Genomic DNA, 10697 nt, shown 5'->3' with positions numbered 1-10697 from the left:
TGGCTTATGAAAAGTTTTGAAGTATGAAAGCTAAAAATTACTTTCGTGGCCCCTATACGACGATGCCAACCATAGATCAAACCATGCTAGCCTCGGCTACTTCAAGATCTTATATGGCATAATTGTTAATATATTTACAAATATTGATAATTATAATTTTTTGCTATAACAGTTATTTAATAATATGGAAATGCATTTTAAAGATTTTTTTATATTTTATTCTGTAAAGTTTATCCAATGACATAATTTTTTCATAATTCTATTCTGCAGTTTTTTATTCTGTAATATTTATTTCATTTTGTATTTTATCCTGTTTTCTGCGATCTCACAGTTATACATATTTTCCAACAAGAGCCAGAAAACAAAATTGTTCGTACATCTCTTTAGTTCACTTATTTATTAATTATACTACATTACTACTTGAACCATTTGCTTTTATATTATTACACAAACCGTGACATTCAAGATTCAAACAAAAACAAGGTGTCTGCGTCTGCTAGGACTAAGGCTTGTCGCTGCAGAAATCGCATAAGCATTTCATACTACCAGGTCCGGCCTCTCCTGAACGGCATCTTCCACCTTTCGCGCCCTTGTTCGAACGGCATCTCTGATAACAGAAAGACGGATATATCAGAGGCGCACAGAAGCGGAAACCCACGTTGCCGCCATATTCTTGAAGACATTTTTTATCCTGCGCTTTTGTCTCCGGCACTTCTGCTCAGTTCATATTCAATAAACTTTTAAGTAAATATTAGTTACAGTATACATATGTAATGGAACTTGCATGCTAAATCCTATGAATCAACTTTTGCAACCAATTAATGAGAAATACGGGGTTGGATAATATATAGTACCAATGATAACTAGAAAGAGGATGAAAAAGATGGCGAAGGAAGAAACTGAATTCGTGGCCATGGCCATCTCTCTCTCTCTCTCTCTTTACACTCTTTGTTTCATGTTGGCGTTAAAACGCAAGTATAAATGGATTCCTGCTCTTGTCGTGGTGCTATGCTATTTAGCTGTCATCGTGAAAATCAAATAGAAGCGTGACTCGGAGGCTGAGTCGACCTGGCATTGACACGAAGGGCAAGGACACATGAATGATCTTAACACAAAAAATAATAGCAGCTGGTTTTCTTTTCTCGTAGTCAAAGTCGTAGTTTCATTATTACGTGTTTCATATTACACTATTATTATCGATATACTTGGCACCACTTCACATGCATTATTACACAAACCATGACTAAAACTCGTGGAAGAACAAAACAAACTAATATTCAGACATTGCGGCCACAGTGTTTCAGCATGGATGTTAAAATAGATAAACTAACCAGAACCAAACCATATCCAAATGATTTTAAGTTCATATTGTCATGGATTAATCCAATCCATCTGTTAAATGAATTGAATCAATTCATAACGCATTTAAGTTAATAAATTAATAGCTTTAATAGTTAACGCATGTATAACAAATTTGGGGGTGAAAGCACTAGAGGACGGTGCTTGTTCTTCCATTGCTTTGTTCAGTTTTCGACTCTGTCCGGTTGGAGGTTTGGCCTTCGTTGCGCGTTGAGTTTGGGTGGTGTTGCCTGGTAGTTGCAGAGAGGCTGGCTCGTGCTAGGCGAGGTTCTGCCAGTGGCGTGGTGGTGTTCTACGGCTTGGGTTCAGTTAGGTTTCAGATGGCGCAGATCTGGAGTTTTGCTCTCTCTTCTTCTACCGGTGGTCTCCGGTAGGCGTGCGTGGGCTCTCTTGGTGTCGGTATCCCTGGCTCCGGTGAGTTCGTGTGGTAACGTGCGCGGTGGTCACGGTGGCGCGTGGTGGTGGCAGCCTCCGCGTTTTTTCAGTTGGAGTCTTTGTTTTCCTGCCCCTTTGGGCAGCTTGCCGGCGGTTCTGGTTTGGTCTGTTCCGTGACCTGAGTTCTCCACGCATTCATCTCCGTATGAATAAGGTATTGCGGCTCTTGGATGAACACGTTTGTGGGTTAGACCTTTGTCTTGCTCTTGTGTAGTTGTTGGTCAATCGGACGGCTTATTCTACTGCGGTTATGCTTTCGGAGAGTTAGCCATCTTTCGGTCCGCTATTTCTATACGGGATTTCGGTTTAATGGGTGTAAATGGTCACGGCGAATTGGAGTGGAGGCGGCAATCTCCAGGACGGTTCGACGAACGACGACATCGTGCTTGGTGGCTCTCTCTCGTGCCGTCGAAGGTTTAGCTGTTGGGTGTATTGAGTTTGTTCGTGTTCGGATTCTTCAGCCGGGTCTGGTTTTGGCAGAGTGGTCGGAAGCTGTAGGAGCCGTAGCATCAAGGGTTGAGGGCGCCTTTCTCTCAGTAGCTCGCGGTGCCCGGCTCTCGGTTTTAGACTGGTTTCAGTTTGTAAGGTTCGAGCTTGACTCGTATCTCATCGGGGTCTCTAGACTTTGTCCCGCTATCTTCGGGTTTTTTCATTCCGTTTAGGATCTGTTGTTTAGTTTCATTTTCCCATTCCGCTACTTGTTCATTGTGTAACTTCTGTCAAAAATTCTAAAATTGGTATAATAATTTAACATTTTACCAAAAAAAAATGTATAACAAATTTATAGTTAAATGGTTAACAAGTAAAAAATATTACTAATTAGTTTACAAAAAGAAAAAATATTACTAACTGGTGCTGAAATAAAATATTGTTAAGTGAAGACATTTTTTATCCTGTTTATTTTTTATTGCAGGGAAAATAATTTTCTGATTTTAGTGAAGAAACTGTTTTTTGACAGTTTGGCGGGAAAATAAGACTTTGGTTTAGCGAAAAATACAATTTTATAATTTTTATAGGAAATACGATTTTAAATTTTGATGGAAAAAATATGATATTACAGTTTTGGCGTGAAGACATAATATTATTGTTTTGGCGTGAAAACATAATATTATTGTTTTGACAGGAAACATAATATTACAATTTTGGCAGATAAACACCACAATTTTGCGATTTTTAAAAGAAACTCAATTTTATGGTTTGGGAGGGATATGATATTACGGTTTGGAAACAATAAATAATTAGCTATATATATATAATATCTCCCGTTACAATTTTTTGGTATATTTTTACAACAGCATATATGAATATGGTTGATATTAAATATTTCTATATTATTTTAAATAGTAACTACTATCCTAAATCTAGGAATACCCAAATCATCACCCTAACAATATTGTAGGTTTTTCTAAATGATATAATAGAGCCAGAACCTGTATTTTTAAAATAAAATCTTAGCAAACTTAATATTTTGTGAAAGATATATAATCTATTACTATTAAAGCAGGATCCTATTGGATTTTTACTAAAAATCCCTTTCTTTAATAACATGCATATTTCATTAAGCGCAATCAAGTAATATTAATAACACATCTATATTGGGTCACTTTTTTAAAATCCAGCCCATTGCCCACATCATCTCTTTTGGGCCATTGGGCCGATCAACAAATCAGATTCAATTTTTATTTTTTTCGGATTGGGTTCGAATCATATCTTTCCGGGTCCGGGTGGGTTCGGTTCTCATGCATAAGAACCTGAAAAATAACCAAATAACCAAAATATCTAAAACGGGTTCGGTTATTATACTCAGAGTAACCAAAGTATCCGATTCGTTCAAATTTTTGTATCCAAATACTCAAAAGTAACCAAAAGTAACCAAAAATATCTATTCTATACAATTTTTTGGGTAAACTTTTATCCAAACTATCATATTTTATCCAAAAATACTCAAAAATACTAAAAATGACTACTATAGTTAACTTATGATATTAATTTAAAATATTAAAATAATTATAAATATAATTATAACATATATTTTAGATATATATTCACATTTCGGGTATCTTCGGGTACTCATTTGTTCTCGGTTCGGATCGGGTTCGGATTGGTTCTTCGGATATAGCAATTTAGAATTCATGCGGATATTTACCCCGGTCTGATCGGGTTCGGGCCCTGATTTTTGGGTCGGTTTTGGGTTGGTTCTTCGGGTCCGGATATTGTGATCAGGCCTATACTCATTTAAAATGAAACACGATAAAGAAAGATAAAAAGCTTAAATCTTTTATATAAAAAACAAATATATGAAAATATGACATTTATTAAATATTTGTCAATTTAGAAAAAGATAAAGGAAAATAAAACCCGCGCTTTAAAAGCGCGGGTCAAAATCTAGTCAATACTATTAAAAAGAATCACAAAGTTGGACCTAAATTGATTCTAGGTAAAATAATTTTAAAATATTATATCCTCCTTTATATTAATTGAAAATACATTTAGTGATTTTGCTTATGTGTCACTCATACGAAAGTTCTCTAATTAATCATTTAATTTGATTGGTCAATTTTTTTTATTTTTTATTTGTTTAATTCAATTCTAAAAAAACTAAATCAAGAATAATCTTATATCATTAACCAAACAAATCATACTTAAAAATGGCTTTAACAAATAATATTTTGAAATTGTGTCATCAATGCTCGATTTTTCTACATTTATATTTTCAGTTATATTAATTAGCATTGTAGAATTTGTAAGTTATAAGAAGATTATATCAAAAAACATTCCAAACAATAATACATATTATAACTAAATTTAGAAAAATGTTGAAATATTGAAATATAATTTGTATAAAAATATATTTTATTCATATGTTTAATATATGATTAAAAACAATAAGTAACATATTTAAGTGTAATACAAATATATATAATTATATATTATATATTAGGTAAAGATCCGTGCCTTGTGTGGTGTCATGCCATTTTTAAATATTAACATTCTTTAATAATGTACGCCTTGCACATAGGGAGATTTTATAAAAATATTATAAAATAAATATGTGATTTTAGAATTTTTTTTAATAATAGCAACTATATGAAAAATATCTTTTTATGATTGGATGAAACTAAAATGACAAAAATGATTAATTTACATATAATGGCATATAGTTTAATTTAAGGATATTAAAATCCTCATCTTCATCCTCCTATATATTAATTGAGAGGACACTTTAGTGATTTTGCTTATGTGTCACTCATAGGAGAGCTCTCTAATTAATCGTTTTAATTTGATTGGTCGAATGTTTTTTTTATTTTTATTTATTTAATTCAGTTCTAAATAAACTAAATCAAGAATATCTTATATCATTAGCCAACAAATCATATTAATAAAAATTTGTTTTAACAAATAAATGTTAGGAAATTGTGTCATCAATGCTCGGTTTTCCTATAGTGAATTTTGCTTATGTATCACATAGGTGAAATTTAGTTTTAATTCTCTTAATTGATTGGTTGTTAGAATTTGAATTTATTTAATTAAATCATCCTATAGAATTCATCATCCGTCATTCATAGATGAAGTTTAGATTTAATTATCTTAACTTGATTGGTTGTTAGCATTTGAATTTTCATTTATTTATGTAAATTGAAAAGTAATTATACAATCAATTATCTGCCATTTTTAGTTTTGAATATCTTGTCATATTAAACTAAAATGTTATTACCTTAATCATATTTAAAAATTTGTTTTTGAAAATATTCGGAAAAATATAAAAAAAAAATAATTTATTAAATTAAAAATAAATAAAAATAATCAACAAATAAAATGTAAAAAACAAAGTAGCAATTCTGATGTTGGAGCAAACCCGGAAAAATCAAAGCAAATACTGTCCCAAAATTTTTAATATCCGAACATAGTTTAACTTTAAAATCCAAAAACCTGATACTCGTAAAATCGATATGTACAATATACTTGAATGCATATGTCTAACTGATTATGCAAACAAATAAAATAATTTGTTTTAATCGGTCTGAGTTTTGTCACTAAGAGCAATTTCATTTAAACACAGTGAAATTATTATGGTTAATATGTAAAATAAACATCACCAAATCATTATGGTAAAAATATAATTAATGAAGTAGTTTGAAAGAATTAAAAAATATAAAAACATGTAATAATAAAACATTTAAATGAAAACAATAAATGAACTGGTTAGAATTAGTCGAAAAATAAAATTAAAATCTATAAGTATCTATTTAAATTAGGCAAATATATCTTGTATTTCAGTTTAATAGAATAGATAGCTAGACATTCAACTTTTTATTCTCCGATTTTATAGAAAAGGATAAACATATACAGTATCCTAACTCCACTATTCTAAAACTGTCTTTATCTATCATGCCTCTCTTATAAGCAAACTAATTTATGGAGAAATAAACAACATTCTTTCACAGGGAAAAACATCACTGAACAGTAGATGTTATAAACATGTTCCTAGGTAACCGTTGCTGCCAGCAGAACTACCTATAGGCGCAGACAACTCACGAACTAGAAACTTCACCGTGTGTTTTCCCATACCGTATAATATCTCCAAACACTCTTGGAGATCAGAATCTGTAACCAGCATCACCCACTCTTCTTCGTCGTCTAAGTACTTGAGTTGAAATGACTCCTCTTGCAGTTTAAACCGTTTCCCAATTTCTTTGTAGAGCTGAGAACACCCAAGCGACGGTCCGAACTTGAAACGTATTGTATCTTCTAGATAAGTAGCCTTTACAGTGAGCGTTGTTGGTCCACTCTCGCTGCTATTGCTTTTGTGGGATCTCATTTGGTTACAATCGTCCATTGAAGTAGATGAGCTTCTGAGCATAGCTGCACCTGAGCCATTTGATGAACCTGACATGCTGCATGACATGGACTGGTCAGGTTCGTTGATATTGCCACTGCATCTGATTGCCTGAGAGCTCAAGTTGCCATTGTTCTTTATTCCTTCACTTCCATGGAAGCTAGATTGTTTAGCCATCCAAGCCCATTGCTTAACACTGTCATCAACCTCCAAGAATGATCCTGCGCAACCAGAAAGTGGCTTCAGATTGTAGACTCTCCATCTAAGGCTTATGGTATAGAGATTCTCTTACCGTTTGTGATGATGTCCTCCTCTAACTTAATTGCATTGTCGACTGATTTAGCTTCCAAGAGCTCAAACGTAGTATCTTGAGCCACATCTTCCTGATCCTTCTGGGTATCAAGTTCTTTACTAATAGGGCAAACTGCAACGAACTCGCCTGTCGCTGAGTCAAACTTGAGTCCTCCTTCCACACCCTGGACAGAGTCAAGAACCGTCTGTATTTTCCTTAACGACCTGTTCACTTTATTAATCTTACGAGATGGCCACCTCATGATCCCATGTTGTCTGCATATCCGTTTTAGTGTAGTGGGACAAACTGCAAACAGAGAGTTAGATACAAGTCAGTTTGTCCGACAATAAAAACCATCAGTGCATAAGAAAATGTTGAAAACTCACCACCAAGACTTTTTGCAGCATCCTTTAGACTCCCAGAAAAATGTTGTTGTAGAACACTTAAGCTCACATTCTTCTCCGTTGTGCTTTTCTTCTTCTCTTGTGTCCTCATATCCTACAAAGAGAGAAAGAAAGAAAAAAGCGTAAAAAAACTCAATGCTCAATCTAGTAAGTTTAGGTTCACAATATCTATAGAATAACCAGGTTTCCTCACATACCTGCTCATTAGTACTACTGTTATCTTTATCAGAGGATATATCCGAAAATATATTTCTAGTAGAGTTCAGTTCAGAATCTGATGCCATCGTCTGATATTTTCCTGAGCATTTGGTCTGCGAGAACTTAGACAATCCAGCTTCCCCTACATCTGAAACAGTAGTAAGAGTTCGACAAATTCTCTGCATAGTACCCGAAAGGCTGTCTAATAGAAGCTGCTGCTCCAAGCTTCCTTTCATACTCAGAGGCAAGAATAGTTCAAGTATGTAATCATCTTCACCAGTGTAAGTGCTTCTCAGTTTTATAGCAACAGCAGCGTTTAGACCGTACTTTCGAGCATGCTGAACAAGAGGGTACTCGCTGATGTCATAAGCCTTCACATCAGAAGAAAAGAAGGGCTGGTTTGATACGAAAGCTTTGCCAACGATTCCTTCTTTTGCTCTTAGACAATGCTCCAAACAAACGTGAACAAAGCCTTCCATCTTTATATCATTCACATAACAAGCTGTTTCCTCGACGCAAAGAACACAACTTTCACCTGAGTTTACAGGTTGATCCTTTCCCTTTTTCTTGCCGTAACTACAAGGAATCCAGGCTAGAGCTAAAGGCAACCTGTGTGCATGACATACTGCTCGGAGAACATCTTGTATTTCCGCTAAGGGCAGCTTTGATTACTGAAAAGTACTGAAAAAAGCAGAAAATACCATTTGATTGAGGCATAAAATGATGAGATAAGTAAGTTTTTTGTTTGGTTCAGATGTTACCTGAGGGCGAGGGCACATTGATGTCCGTAAGTTTACAGCCTAAAAAGTAAAAAGAGAGAAAACATGAATCCCTCTCGTCACTACAAGGAATCAGTAACTGCATATTGTAACCATACATATAAAGAAAGCAAAGAGAAAGAAATAGAAGAAGAGAAAGTGAATGAACCTGGAGGGCACGCAAACAGAGTCCATCTCCTTATCAAAATTGGTTTTTTTCCTTGAAGTGACGAGCTCCATGACAGCACAACAAGTCTTCCCAGAAGCTTCAAGGACAGGTATTGCAAGGAACCACGGACTTGTTATCTACTGCATGCTGCATACGCAGATACTCCTCCGTCTTGTAATACAAAACGTTTGATGTCCACTCAGGTACTCCGAGATGAAGACACGGCCAGGAAGACCAGGGAAAGAGCACTGATTCGCTTCAGAAGAAAAGTGAATTTCTTGAGACTTCACGGGTACTGAGAAAAGCCTCGGGTCTAGCAAATAGGCCTGATCACATGTACTGAGCATGTGCGGTCTCCTATCTTAATAGGGGTCCAGACCTGTGCTAACATGCCCTCCCCTGAACCTGTGGACTCTATGAACAAGCTAATGCCTTGAGCATCTTCTCATCTAATGAGTGGCTCAAAGACCTAGGAATAGTAGAGTTCATCAAGTTAGGCAAACCATTCTTCTGATTAGTCATCCTGCGTCGTTTACCAAGGAGCTCATTTCCGGTACTAACGATGTTCTTCACCATGGAAAAGAGCTTTCCAAATCATGGAACGAACGAGTAAGACCTGATAAAGTAGGAGATGAGGTGATAGCTCCAAAGGCATAGACTGAGAGGTCGATAGACCATATTGAGCGAACAAGACATCAGTAGCATAAGAAGGCTGTTGCACCACGTGGAGAAAGAGTCGAAGTTCATAAGCTCCGAGTTCGAGTTGAAGAGTTAAGCATATGATCTGACATCAAATTCCTAACGCCAGAACCAAAGCTTAAACCATCCATCTCTTCTGTTGACATATCTTGATAACATCCAAACCCCTCGTCTCTTGAAGCAAAAGGGTGTTCCATTTCGTTGATGATTAGCTGACCAACACACTCTACAACAACAACAACAATTACTGTTTTTGACTCAAACTGCTTGAGACGAATCAAAGGTAAGATCTTTTAATTGGAATCTTAAAACAAAAGAGATTCTTGAAAAGCCCCCCCCACGTACTCAACTTTGACGAATCAAAAGTTCCACCAGCACAGTACAACAGAGAAGACGTCACGAAATCAACAAGTGCAGAAAAAAAACACTCAAACTTCAATAAAAAAGGGAAAACTTCAAAGAAGACAAAAGTCACCGAAGCAAATGGGAAACTCAGCAAAACATATTTCACAGTAAACAACAAGACGCTCCTTCTCACCGAATTGCAAAATTCCAAAACGCAATTAACAGAAACATAGTTTTAGACCTAGAGAATCGAAACTCAAAAGGGAGAAACGAGTGGTCTTCCTTGGAGAGAAAACAGAGCGAAGCAAGAACTAAAAAAACAGAGCTTTAAGGTCAAAAGTAGAAGGTTCTGTTTGTTTCGATTAACAGATATTGCGGGTGGGGAAAAGACTTACACTTTAAGCAGTCGAGGAAGGTACACTACTACATCAGCAGTGAGTGATATACGGCCGCTTACATTTAATGGATACTCGTAAGCTTTTGCAACCAAAGGAAGAGACTTTGTTGAATCGAATCTGGTAAGAGCTTATGTGCTTGCGTAAGCAACAGAACAATGCGTTTTGATAAGAGTCATCCACGTGTGACGACGTGAAAGAAACTTGGGAACTGAATATATTTATTTATCCAGAATTAGATAAATATTTTTATTTGGGAATCCTTGGACACGGTATCTTCTTCACATGTGAGTGTGTGTCTATGTTTATCAAAACCGACAATTGCTACTTTTTAGGCCAATTTTCTCGGAATAAATCCCTTTTAAATTTTGTCATAAAATATACTCAAAAAAATAAAAAGACTAAAATAGTTTTTTCTAATTTGAAACTTTTAAATATTTTTTCTTTTTTGAAATTTGAAAGTAATCACAAAAACCAACCCATTAACTTTAAACCCTGAATTTAAATTAGTTAACCTCAAAAAGTAAAAATACATATTTTATCCTTTAATAAAATATTTTAGTCATATTTTTTTAATAAATATTTTTGTAAAAATAACTAAAAAATTTATCCAGTAGAATTTCTCTTGGAAGTTATTTGTCAATTTTTTCTTGTATATTATTTTAATGTTAAAATTATTTGTGCGTGTTGCAAAAGAAATGGTTTATGTTTACATATGCAAACATGTAATAATTCTCTTCATTGTATTGACCGAAAGTACAGATAGGGTCCAATTATACAATTATCGTCAAATGCTACTCACATCG

The 10697-nt window shown here is 34.8% G+C and overlaps 1 protein-coding gene and 1 pseudogene across 1 annotated transcript; both read right to left on the bottom strand.

The window, feature by feature from the left end:
- Positions 1-352: 352 nt before the first annotated feature.
- LOC108846766 (defensin-like protein 193) lies at positions 353-1011 on the bottom strand. The gene is made up of 2 exons (XM_018619973.2): positions 855-1011; positions 353-714 (listed from the first exon to the last, which is right to left on the bottom strand). Exons 1-2 carry the CDS (start codon positions 919-921, stop codon positions 503-505), a joined length of 279 nt encoding a protein of 92 aa, XP_018475475.1. The 5' UTR covers positions 922-1011; the 3' UTR covers positions 353-502.
- A 5075-nt stretch (positions 1012-6086) lies between these two features.
- LOC130503106 (protein NLP8-like) lies at positions 6087-9963 on the bottom strand (annotated as a pseudogene).
- Positions 9964-10697: the final 734 nt, after the last annotated feature.

The sequence above is a fragment of the Raphanus sativus genome, unplaced genomic scaffold (genome assembly GCF_000801105.2).
Source record: "Raphanus sativus cultivar WK10039 unplaced genomic scaffold, ASM80110v3 Scaffold0800, whole genome shotgun sequence".
Taxonomy (NCBI): domain Eukaryota; kingdom Viridiplantae; phylum Streptophyta; class Magnoliopsida; order Brassicales; family Brassicaceae; genus Raphanus; species Raphanus sativus.
Note: the sequence above shows the minus strand (reverse complement) of the source record. Positions and strands in the feature narration are given on the sequence as shown.

Excerpts from the sequence above, each read along its gene's own strand:
- LOC108846766 (XM_018619973.2), bottom strand. The coding sequence starts at position 921 with ATGGCCATGGCCACGAATTCAGTTTCTTCCTTCGCCATCTTTTTCATC. Across the intron at positions 715-854 it reads CCTCTTTCTAGTTATCATTG|AAGTGCCGGAGACAAAAGCG; the intron begins GTACTATATATT and ends TGAACTGAGCAG.